At 40.0% G+C, this 13,327-nt stretch overlaps 2 protein-coding genes across 2 annotated transcripts; both read left to right on the top strand.

Moving 5' to 3' along the window:
* The first annotated feature begins 222 nt into the window (after nucleotides 1-222).
* On the top strand, nucleotides 223-9,773 carry LOC134821045 (uncharacterized). The gene is made up of 4 exons (XM_063831711.1): nucleotides 223-280; nucleotides 4,151-4,216; nucleotides 8,244-9,353; nucleotides 9,691-9,773. The coding sequence occupies exons 1-4, from the start codon at nucleotides 223-225 to the stop codon at nucleotides 9,771-9,773; spliced, it is 1,317 nt and encodes a 438-aa protein (XP_063687781.1).
* A 588-nt stretch (nucleotides 9,774-10,361) lies between these two features.
* Nucleotides 10,362-12,009, top strand: LOC134821043 (uncharacterized). Its single transcript, XM_063831710.1, has one exon. It carries the CDS (start codon nucleotides 10,603-10,605, stop codon nucleotides 12,007-12,009), a length of 1,407 nt encoding a protein of 468 aa, XP_063687780.1. The 5' UTR covers nucleotides 10,362-10,602.
* The last annotated feature ends 1,318 nt before the right edge of the window (nucleotides 12,010-13,327 follow it).

The following is a 13,327-nucleotide window of genomic DNA, read 5'->3' as shown; positions in this document are numbered from 1 at the left end:
GCTGCCAAAAAAGCGCGCAATAAAGCGTCAAAAAAAATGTCCAAAAAAAAGCGCCAAAAGTGCCAAAAAAGGGCCAAAAGGGCAAAAAATGTAAGAAAGCGTCTATGATTTGTCTAGAGGTCGTTGATGAAGAATTTGTCTAAAAGCGCTGAAAAAATGTCAAAACTAAATGTCTCACCAGCCCATAGAAATAGTGCGTAAATAATTTGTTAATGTTCCGTCATGATGGACGGTGTTTGCATCACCAGTCAGTTGGAGGAGCGACCAACACAATATCAAGGTCGGTTGTCTATCTTAAACCCCCCCCCCCCACAGTTTGTATTGTACGTGGGCAATGGGCACGGTTATATAAGTACAACAATCCACACTATTTCAAGTTCGTGACGTAATTATGGGCGTTTGTTTACCGGGTGCAGGAGTATTGCACGCGGACCTTGCCAAGACGAGATGTTGGTAGAGATAAACAATGTGAACAGCAGGGTCAAATAAAGATAAGGGAAGTAAACACACGATATCGATCTGCTGGACTCGTCCTGTTTGTAATTGGAACGGATCAGCCGTCACGTGACATTAACACCTATTACAAGTGGTCGCTCGTTGCGGATCACGGAGCACTCTGGGCTGCCCGTCGTCAGAAAAATTTAATTCTGTTGTTAGTATGATTGTTATATTGTGGTGTTCTTAACCTACTTCATTGTGTTTCTTTTGTCTTTGTTATCATAGCTGTGCACTGGGAAAATAATCTTGTGATAGTTACTTGTTCGATTTGTTTAGAGACGAATCTCCCTGTTCATATGTTACAGGATCTGAATGTTACGTGAGGATACAGTCACTAAAAGTGAGTTGCTTACCTTGCTGTGTGTTTTCGTACTATGGTCTTCACTCAAGTTGCCAAGCTGGCCCCAATAAACGTATCGCAAAGAAAACATTTTATATCTGAAAATTTGTGTTAGTACCCGTTTGATCAGTTAAGGTGAGGATTCGCTCTCGATCTGTCGGGTCAGCTTAATGCCTAGGTCACTAGTAGAACCGAAGGATCAACAATATATGTTGCTTGTTGCTCGTATCAACCATAAAACATCAAATTTTGAGGGATGAGGATGTGTTTATAGGTTCTGAAACCTAGCTAATCGATTTTTCGTGCAATTCTAGGTCAGAAACAGTCATCAAAATGAGTTAATAAGAAGGTCGATTTCCTCGGTTATGTTTTGCGCGTTGTTCAGCAAATAATTCGGGGGGGGGGGCCTTCAAAGGGGGGTAACAAGAATGAGTTACATGTGTTACAAGCCTTCTATAATACAAAATGTTGTTTCATCCTCCTCAACCTGCCGTAACATTGTGCTCATCTATTTAAAATAAACAAATGTGTTTCACCTCCCCACCAAGTATTTCACATCTATTGATTGGCAAAGCGTCTATCCCTGATATATATATATATATTATTGTTACCTATACATAGATAGATGTCCCGACTACTGTTCGTAAAACTGGGTTCTAGAAAACCCATTTCCGATGACTCCTGAAAACGAAATTTTTTTAACAGTCGATTTGGTATCGGCTAGACGCCCAGCAAAGTTTCAGATCTTTAACTCCAATTTTAAACATGGTTTTTAGGGCACCTGAATATGGCGATTTTTGGATTTTTTCACCGATATTTCCGTGTGATTACAGTGCTGGCACGTATGTTATGTCAAACTTCTAAAAATCTCACATTAACTATTTCTTATCCCTGTCATCTTTGACATCAAAATTAGAATGTTTTGAAATAAAAAATAATTCTGCTGAAACGACTTCTGATGAGTCTTTATAATGCTGTCCTCCGCGAGGTTTCCACTCGTCCGGCACGCCGCTATTCCTTAATTACGGGGATGCTCGAGAGTTCTGGGAATTTCTATCCTTATTGGTGGAGACGACTTTATAGTCTAGGTGAATTGCTGTCCTTAATTTACTCGGAGGTGGTCCTAGCTCTTAGGGGATTGGTCAGCTGTTAATCTGTGGTATCTATCACTTAAGTACACAGGGCCCTTGGTGTTGAGGGTTCCCTCCGGTATTTGGGTAGGCAGCCGTCTTCATACAGGGATGTAGATCGGAATAGAAAGGGGGTTACTCGGTACCTGGGCCTCGTCACTACGGGTGTTCAACGGTCGCAATTAATCGGCGGGAGTTTTAGGGACTAAGGCTTCTAGATTAATTGGGGTCCGTTACTTATCCGTGAGGGATGTTCCACTTCCTACTTAGGTACTCGGTAGGGGAACACTAGGGATCCGACTAGAGGCTTGCGGGGATAGGCCGTCTCCACATACATACCTTACTAAACTTACTTCCTAACTAACTAACTTAACTAATCTACTAGACATGGGGATAGCTATAGTATCGTATTTGTAGGATATAGATATAGGCCATCTTACATGAAGGAATTGTTGTTTAAAAAGTGTACAAAAGTGTTAGATTTATTAAATTAAAATGGTAGTCGTGTAAAAATCCGGAGTAGTATTGTAAACTCATAATTACATTTATGTCCCTTTCGTATAACAAATCAATCACTCGTCAATCATGTTCAACATTAATATCGTCAGCATATTTGGTCAAACTGTTAACGGATTCACTAATATCATTATCGGGAGCCAAGTCTGTGGGTTTCACCAGTACTCACTAACAAAACGAGAAGTTAGTATGTTTGTACGCATCAGGATCATTGATCAAGGTAAAGAAAAGCTTGAACTACTTAAAACATTTATAAGATCCGGGAAATCGCTTGTTATTCCAAATCAATTACATTATAATTCATATGGTATGCTTGCGCCGCGCATTTGAGTGTACAATTCAATCAATCGTCAAATCCTGCAATACGTAGCGGAGGGTTTAACATAGAACCATGGCACGATACCAGAACTGCTCTTCACGCGGAGAATTAGCATTCAAATAACGCATTAGGAGGGTTTGATTGCATGTTTCCTTTTGTGACACGTGACACTAATCCGAAAAAACCTACCTACCTACCTACCCATCTTCAATTTCACTACCACCTTCTATCAATCTTAACTTTTTTAGCAAATAAAGTCTGATGAAAAAATGTGGGAGCTTGGAGGCCAGTCTTATATAAGTTCTAATCGATAGTATCAGGAAGTACTTCTGCTGTTGAGATATGTCCAATTGAAAGTAAGGTACTTAGATCATAGAGAAGTAATTTTAGGGCGTATGAAATAATTTGTACGGTATGTTGTCGAGAGACATCCTGGCACCCTTTGAAAACCTCCATTTGCTTCAATTTTTAAAATGTCGGCTGGAGGCCAGTTTAGGAGGTCTAATCGGACATATCTGAGTTACTTCAGCTATGGTTATGGCCAATTAAAGGGTAAGACTGGATCTGGAAGAGTTGTTTTAAGGAGCTTACGAAATATATTTCTACGGTATTGTGTCGATCTGATCACAGATATCTAAACTTTTTGAATATCCCCATTTGCTTGAATTTTCAAAATTGGCGAGAATTGATGCTCAGTCTTATAGGTTCTTTTCAGATGTTTCCGAAGCTACGTAAGCTTATTTATTATTGCCAATCGAAATTTAAAGGGTTAAGACTGGATCTGGAGGAGTAATTTAAACAAGATTTTTCAAAATTCGGGTCGGTGGTAAGTGGTTTAATGTATAATTGATCATTTTGTGACGCAAAGGTGTTTCTAAAGTGTCTCACTTTACTTTCTCCCATTCTCGTTCTCTCTCCCCTTCATAACAGATTTGCAATATGATTAGGTTAATTTGACAGTTGACTCAAGATTACTATCAAGTATTACTTTTAGATATAGAGAGACGCGAAGGGCACTAAATTGCGGTGTGCTTGGACTGAGCGAGTTTGTACTTTCGCACCGTTTTAACTACGAAATTGTATTGCGTGTTTCCGAATATAATAGGCGATTTTATACCTTTGAATTTCAACTGTGATATTGTAGTCCCGGCTGTAGGCACGGGTTATACACTAGTAATGTAATTGAACATCAGAACCAGCCTACTGCTAATTTGTACACTTAAGCTTGAAATGACTGTCTCCAGATTGATTCTGATTAAGATAGAGCTCCTCCCCCTATCAAAAGTCCTGGCTACGCCCTTGTAAATCCGTATTTATACACGCAGTTGTTGATCATTCATGTTTCAGAAAACGGAACTGCACCCAGAGCTGTGAAAGACTTCGGTAGTGATCGCCACAAAAGACAAATTATTGGTTAGCAATATTATGTTCTTTCACTTCCATGCTCGATCAAGTGTTATCGGCCACGGCTGTACTGATGTACTGATATCAATTGTTAGATCAAAATTATTTCATAATTTGATTAGATTATTTTTATTGAAAGTATTTCAAAGCAGGTTAACAAGATTGTATGAAAATAATCTATTTGAAACTGCCATTTAAAGGACCAGTTAACTGAAAAATTTGTAGTCTCCAATTTGGCTAAGATTTAAATCAGCTGTGACAAACCGGTAAAGAATCGTATCGCCGAAAGAACCAACTCTCTAGCGTACGTGTAACGCGTGTTATTGCAATAATAAGCTGTGGCCTCGTGACGCATGGGCACATATTAGGTGCGATGGGTGCGGGATCGCACAATTTACCGTTTTCCGCACACTTCCGCATAATTTATTGTTTTCCGCACATTTCCGCACATTTTGTAATTATCTGCATATTTCCGCATAATCTAGCATTTTCCGCGTAATTTCGCATAATTTTGAAATTTTCGCGTTAAGATTTTCGAGTGTAAAAACCAAAATATGTTAAAAGTCGGGCCCTTTTATAGTGACTCAGGCCCTTTCGGGACCCTGACCCAGGCCCTTTCGGGACCGTGACCCAGGCCCTTTTGGAACTCATACCTAGGCCACGTGACCCAGTTACCACGTGACTCAGGACCTTTCGGGACCCTGACCCAGGCCCTTTCGGGACCCTGACCCAGGCCCTTTCGGGACCGTGACTCAGGCCCTTTTGGAACTCATACTTAGGCCACGTGACCCGGTTACCACGTGACCGAGGCCCTTTCGGGACCGTGACCCAGGCCCTTTCGGGACCGTTACCCAGGCCCTTTCGGGACCCTGACCCAGGCCCTTTCGGGACCGTGACCCAGGCCCTTTTGGAACTCATGCTTAGGCCACGTGACTGAGGCCCTTTCGGGACCGTGACCCAGGCCCTTTCGGGACCGTTACCCAGGCCCTTTCGGGACCCTGACCCAGGCCCTTTTGGAACTCATGCTTAGGCCACGTGACCGAGGCCCTTTCGGGACCGTGACCCAGGCCCTTTCGGGACCGTTACCCAGGCCCTTTCGGGACCCTGACCCAGGCCCTTTCGGGACCGTGACCCAGGCCGTTATGGAACCCTCGTCGTTACCGTACTTCGATTATAGTGTATCAGTTATCATTCGTAACTTCACCACATCATCTGATTACTCTATATCATTATCACATCACAACGTCATGGACCGTTTCCTAAAGAAACGAACAGGTACAGACAGTGACCCATCATCAAACTCACCACACAAGAAACAGAAGATACCTGCATGGGATCTGATCGACTCTATCAAGAGGTGTCTTCAAATAACTGTCTCCTGATCTCTACCAGATCAAGTCACTGTTCTCAGATAACTGAATCTCAATATTAGGTTCAATCATGGTCTTAGTAAAGAACTACACCCTCAGTAACACATAAACAGACCTATTTTTGATAAGAGCGGCGGTTATACGTTTAGAATTTCCAAAGTCCTTGAGAAAATGCAAAAGAAAACTGCACAATTCCCGAAAAAATCGCCGCACATTTGCCGCATAATTGGTAAAAATTTACCGCACCTTACCGCACCTTACCGCACATTTTACCTTTATAGTCGGGTGCGGTACCGCATAATTTCGATTTTTTTACCGCACCTAATATGTGCCTCTGTCGTGACGTCATAAAGTCCCTCAGTGCGCGCTGGCATAGCGTAATATACGTTGCAAATGTTTATCGTTGTCAATAAAACACCTGTAACTCACTCAAATTTTAGAATTATGACTATTTCCCTAGTTCTCCAAAATCCTTATAGTTTTGGCTATCATCCTAACTAAAGGAATAGCTGATTTGATGTACAGTGCTCACGTCATGATTTTAAACAGTGATATAGGTTCTTGAACAGTGGCGGGTGAATGTACGGTTAGAAAGTTTCTGCTATTACAACTTATATGTCATATGTGATAATTTTGGATTGTTTTTATTGCTAGTTACACAAGCAGGGAGACTGTACCGATTATTTTTCCCCAGTCCATGAAACTCTAACGAATTTAGAAAGGATCTAGATAAATAGGAGTTTGTTCAATTCCGAGGGCAATTATATATTTATAGCATAGCGAAATTTCTAACTTTAGTCCGCATGGCATGTGTCAGCCAGTATAGGAGACAAGAAGTCTGGCTACTTTACGGCCGTTCCTCTGGGACCATTAGTAGAAGTAGCTTCTATCAGAACAGTGCCATGGGAACAGAATTCCCGCCAAAATACCCGGTCTACCAAATAGTAATACTGATTGGAGTGTACGCGTGTGCGGTGTGTTTTGAATTAGACTTACGGCCTACCTAGTTGTTATCCTAATTGCATTATCATCGGTACATAACATAAATAAACTACTGGTAAGTTTAAATACCAAGTGCAAACGTGTTCAGTCAATCGACCCACTGAACAACTATAGAATTTCCAAGACCCTATTATTCTTTGGCCATATATTACGGCACGATCGATTGTTAGATGGCTAAACGACCAACGTTAATCTATACAATTCTAAAACTATGAGCTAGCACTTTAATCTGAAAATACACTTTTTATATTACTCCTGATTTTTACATTTCACGTAAAACATTGTCGCCATAGGTTGATCATGGACACTAACAGCTTAATTTGAGATAAATGACTTATGAGTTTCTCTAAAGTTAACTCTAAAGTTGTGTAGTCCAGTCATTTATGGACATTTATGGAAATGAACCCGCAAATGTTCAGATACTCACGAAACTTTGCACAGACCTTCCCGAAGGTATGAATAAACGATTTTCGTTTGGAGATATTTTTTTGACCGTGGAGAAAACCCAGGAGGGCCACGCCCATATTGACCCAATAACTTAACCGACCCCTTGCTTCTGAAGGTCGTAGAGACTTCAAAATAGGCTTAAACGAAGCCGCATATGCATGTTTATATAGAGTTATTGAGCAACACATGGCCTAAAATCCTTACTTTTCGAGAAATTCGCCAAAAACCATTTTGGGCGTGGTGCTGAGCCCATTTTCGATAAGATCGTGATAGAGTCTTTAGACAGGGTGCAAAAGAACCGCAATTAGCATATTAATATATGACTTACGAACAAACATATGCCTTAAAGTGCTTACTTTTTCAGTTATTGGCCAAAAACTGATTTTCGGTTCCAGAAATCATGCAAAACTATGGGTATCTGGTAAATTGGGCTATGAAGGCCCTAAAGGTTTTTGGATGTATGCAAATTGTGCAGAATGGCCATGTTTATATACAACTTATGAAGCAACATGTACCCTAAATTACTTACTTTTCGAGTTATTCGGGGAAAAACATTGTATTATGTCCATTTTCTACCTGTAAAATACAGTGTCACGAGCTCCTCTGCGCGCGCAAGGGACTTTATGACGTCATCGCCAAAATAATACAAACGCTATTTACACGCGTTAGAGAGCAGTTAGAGATTTAGGAATTTCGATTCGTTGCTTAGTTTGCTATTTGTCACAATCTGTCAAAATATGAGGATAACTTTTTTTTCAGTTAACTGGTCCTTTAAACCGATCAAAATTTTTAAACAAGGTGATAGTGGTTTACCCATGGTAACTAGTAGCAGTGGTGTAACCATGGTAACTAGTAGCAGTGGTGTAACCATAATAACTAGTAGCAGTGGTTTACCCATGGTAACTAGTAGCAGTGGTGTAACCATGGTAACTATTAGCAGTGGTGTTACCATGGTAACTAGTAGCAGTGGTGTAACCATGGTAACTAGTAGCAGTGGTGTAACCATGGTAACTAGTAGCAGTGGTGTAACCATGGTAACTAGTAGCAGTGGTGTAACCATGTTAACTACTGATAGTGGTTTGTTTGAATTTCCCCCTACACCGACATTATATGAGAACAAATTAGTCACAATGATTAAATGAGTTATACGTCAATACATATGTTGACAATATAAACAATACAAATAGTACTAAGTGTACAATACTTCACTCTATCAGGAGGTAAGAGAAAGTGGAGATCTGACGGTAAATGTGGTAGAGATTATCGCCTCCCTGATAACAGTCCTGCTCAGTGTGACCCTGACGGGGAGTACCCGTGTTGTAGTGACTGGTTGCGTGGTGTGTGTAGTAACACGACTAATCACTGCTCTTGTACTGACTGTGTAGACTACAGTGTTATATATAGGGACTGGAGAGAATCAGGAGGTAAGAGAAAGTGGAGATCTGACGGTAGATGTGGTATTCAGTATCCCCTCCCTGATAACAGTCCTGCTCAGTGTGACCCTGATGGGGAGAACCCGTGTTGTAGTCAGTGGCGGTGTGGTAACACGGCTGATCACTGCTCTTGTTATTACTGTATAGACTACAGTGTTATATATAGGGACTGGAGAGAATCAGGAGGTAAGATAAAGTGGAGGTATGACGGTGGATGTGGTAGTAGGTATCCCCTCCCTGATAACAGTCCTGCTGAGTGTAACCCTGATGGGGAGAACCCGTGTTGTAGTTACAGGTGGGGTGGTATGTGTGGTAACACGGCTAGGTACTGCTCTTGTTCTAACTGTGTAAACTACAGTATAGTAAGCGAACTGAGAAAATCAGGAGAAAATTGTACAGTAACAACAGTAGGCGGGTTTCTGAAAAATGTGTATTTCAATGAAGAGAAAAAACGATACAACTTCAAGTGTACCCACTCTGATGTGTACTTTGAAAATGAAGATTTTAGTGATGATATAATATCTCGGTTTGACAGGGTCACTTCAGTGTGTGAAAACGATTCCCACGTGTATCAGGCATGTGGGTTCAACACAGAAATAACAAACACGGATGTGCTGTGTGGAGGCTTGTTTTGCAATAACACATATAAGAGATGTGATAAGAACTGTAGTGTAGATAATGTTTGTTCTGTAAAGCATGACCCACAACAGTACACTGGAACTAGTCTCTGTAATGATAAATGTGAAGACACTGACAAGTGTATAGATGAAAGTGATTGTAACGGGTATAAATACGGATTTAACTGCACATATGAGGGGAAGAAGGAGTATGTTCCTGTACATAGTATATGTAACGGATACAATTACTGTGCTAAAGAAGAGGATGAACAGGACTGTAAAGTAACTGAAACTACCCCACACACGTGTACACACTACCAACGTAAAGTGTGGTATAACAAGATTAGAACAGTACCTATATTGAACTATACTAGGTGCCCAGTATTTGATATACAGAAGCAAATCTTTCCATACTGTCTCAACTATCTAGATCAGACTAACTGTTCTGATATAGAGCGAGTAGGGGGGTATTGTCATATTAATGGGTATTTGTCGAGTGTTTCTAAGCAAATGGAGTGTTATGAATATGATGAATGGGCTAGGTTACCAGTAAAGTTATGTGACGATGACATTCAAAACAGTTGTATATCACCGTCTACTTCCACTGATTGCAGACTACACAAACACAGGATGTGTGACGGAGTGTGGGATTGTACTGATGGAAGTGACGAACTTCATGACATGTGTGAATACATGACGAAGGAATTTCAATGTGTCCGTAGGTTTAACTTAGAAATAAATATGTTCGGAATACCAGTTTCTTGGATAATGGACAATCAGTTGGATTGTATGGACGGGTTAGATGAACAGGCTGAGGATTTTTATTTCTGTGACAATCAAACTATAACCTCTCGTTTTAAAGAAAGTGATCAACTTGCGATAACGTCTATCTGTGTCTAAAAGGTGATAAACCATACGTTCAATTCGAACAACTTTGTGATGGAGTGGAGACGTGTGGTGACGGTGCAGAGAATGGGGTTTGTAGGATCGCTAGAGATTTGATCCCAACGATCAATAAGACCGCTTTTTATCACGGAGGATTGCGAAATGTATGCAGTGACTCCAACTGTGAAGTAAAAGAATTCATACTACCCAGGATTGATGTATTCGGAATTACAAAGTCAGAGTTAATCGTTCCGACCTCAAAGGTTAATTGCAGATATTTGTTTGGTGAATATTACCTGTTTCTCAGTTGCATGGATCTATGTTCAGATGCCCCATGTCCTCTAAATAAAAACAGAACATTGTTGTACAATTCATGTCCTGGACAATATCCTGACCGAGTATATACGCTTGCTAACAACTCTTTTCTAACGTTTGTTACAAAATCGAAAGAAGGCCAATTTCACCAGGACTATTTCCAATGCAATAATAGTCAATGTATTGAATACAAGCAAGTGTGCGATCTCGTAAATGATTGCGGGGACATGAGTGACGAGTTACCCTGTTCAAATAGTATGATATGTGAAAACACGTTAAACTCAACTAAACATCAGTTTATTCCCTTATCACAGGTATGTGATGGTATGTATGATTGCTTTGACCTTTCAGACGAATGCAATAGCACTTGTGAGAAAAGAATACTTAAAAACTGGATACTGCAAGTATTGTGCTGGGTCATGGGTGTACTAGCATTGATCTTCAACTCGTACACCGTATTCTGTGGGCTGAAAACTCTTCAGGATAGTGGGACTAGAAGTATGTTAACTAATAAGGCAATGGTCAGTCTTATCGGATCAGGGGATCTATTTATTGGATTATACTTGATTATGTTGTCTTTCTATGATAGTTTTGTATATGGGAACGGGTTTTGCAGACATCAACCCGAATGGTACACCGGAACAGCATGCTCCATATTAGGGGTCATCAGCACAGTTGGATCACAACTGTCCCTTTTTGCAATGGCATCCTTGAGTATCATAAGAATGCACAAGCTCACTTTCAAGAAAATGAGTATTCCACGCCCTGTTAACAGAAATTCCGTCATCAAGGTTGGTTTCTTGGTAACGGGTATTATCACTGCTTCACTAGCTATAGCTGTTACACCATTAATGCCTTCATTAGAGGAATATTTTGTACAAGGAATGTACTATGACCCCGCCTACAAAGTGTTCATTGGCTTCCCCAACAAAGAGAAACATGTTAAAGTTCTTCAAGCACATTACAATACCACTAACAGTAACATCACTATGGATTTAACCTGGAAACAAATCAGTGATAAGGTGGACGGTATGTTCACTCAGCAACATGGACTTTTGAGTAGACGTCCAGTTCATTTCTATGGTAATGACGGTGTTTGCTTATTCAAGTACTTTGTTCGGAGTGACGATGCAAGAAGAATCAGACAAACGATACAAAATATAGCAGACATAACTGATCAAAAAGGAGATCCAGTAGTTTGGCTTATGCTTGGTGTGAACTTAGTCTGCTTCATCATCATTTCTGTTTGCTACATAGTTATTTATATCCAGACAAGGATTTCTTCACGGAGATCAGGACAGCGTCATAACCCAGAAAGAGTTAGGGAAAATAGGTCTATACAGAATAAAATTACTCTTATTGTTGCGACTGATTTCCTTTGCTGGGTACCATTCATTGTTATAAGCGGTATGCATAATCTTGAATTTTTCGATGCTACTGACTGGTATGTGACGTATGCGATGATAGCTCTTCCACTTAACTCTGTTATCAACCCGCTGATATACGAAAAAACATTAGCAGAGTTCCTAGGCAGAAAGTTGGGGGAGGTAAAAAGACTTATCAGGTTAAGTATCTCTGCAGTTATGTCTTCCGTTGCAAGATTCATTCAGTCAAGGAGTGAAGACATACAGAGCGGGAACAATGATCTAGATGTCATACAGATGGAACATATAAGAGTACAAGAGGATCGGGAACTTTCAAATCAAGTATTAGCTGAGACAGAAAATCGGTGAAGTGTTTACTCTATGATAATTGATACTGTAACTCGTAGTCGTACATGTTAGAAGATAGAAGATCAATCCCGGCATGCGCAGGGATTGAATTTCAATTTTTCCCGCGACGTGCGGCCGGAAAAATTGATAATAATTTCGAGAGCGAAGCACGAGGGATTATTGTGAAAATAACCCCGATGTGCTTTGCCTTCAGCACGAGGGGTTATTTTAATATAACTGAAGCGTGCCGGTGTTATGTGTTATAAACCCCTCCGGATTAGTGCTAGGATCAACAAATTTGACATTTTACTCTTAATTCTAGCTATATGAGATCAGTATGGAAAATATGAAATGGAATTGGGGAGTATATTATACTACTAAATATATAAAACTAAGGTATACTACGACATTTGAAATTGGCGTTCTATTTAAACATTATTCCTCAGTCAGAACGTTGAATGAATATTGATAAGGGGCGTCGAGTTAAGCCTGGCAAGCGATAAAAGGTGGAGCTAATAATGATATCGTTTCATGAAGTTCATCAAAGTAGACGACTATAATACATGGCTTATATCAAACAGGGCAATTTTGCTACGACAAAATTAACCGGACAAATGTAACCGTCGAGACAAATTCTGGAACTGGTCCAAGTAATGTAAGAGTACACGTAATTATGTAAGCAGTGTGCTGGAATTTTGCCAGCGCCTGCAATTAAACCGATACGTAGATCAAGTGTATTTATAGTTCTTACGTTAAGCCATAGGTGATCACGAGAAATTTTTTACCAATGCGCGTCGTAGTAGTCACGTGATACACGTCATCAAAACTCACAGCGGGAGCCGGGATAATCATAATCTTATTCTAACCTGGAGGGGTTTATAATATTATCATCTGCTATGTTTTATTCTATAATGGGGCTCTGAATTATGATTTATTCATTTTTGAAGAGTTGTACCTTTCATCATGACAGAATGCCAATTAAACTGGTATCAAGACTGCTTTACAATCCTAAAGGCAACTTTAACTGTGCTCAGCTATGTTTTTTTAAAATAAGCTACATTTTGATAGTTTCAACAATATCTAATCTTGTGTGAGTTTTTGACTTTTAATAGATAATAATCATTATATATATTTGTAGGTAAACATTTGCTGGTACATCAGGCCGGTCCCTGACCAACTTATTAAACTGATATCAAGACTAAATACTAATGCTCTAATGATGAGTTAAACTATGTTAATTGAATGTCTTACTAATTAAGTTTTACATTCTTTATTCCTCGAAATACTTAAGAGTGCACGACAGAAAGTCTAACACTAACAGGACCACTATTTAGATGGA

Source organism: Bolinopsis microptera, chromosome 9 (assembly GCF_026151205.1).
Source record: "Bolinopsis microptera isolate Bmic1 chromosome 9, MBARI_Bmic_1.0, whole genome shotgun sequence".
Classification (NCBI taxonomy): Eukaryota; Metazoa; Ctenophora; class Tentaculata; order Lobata; family Bolinopsidae; genus Bolinopsis; species Bolinopsis microptera.
This window is presented reverse-complemented; position numbering and strand designations above follow the sequence as displayed.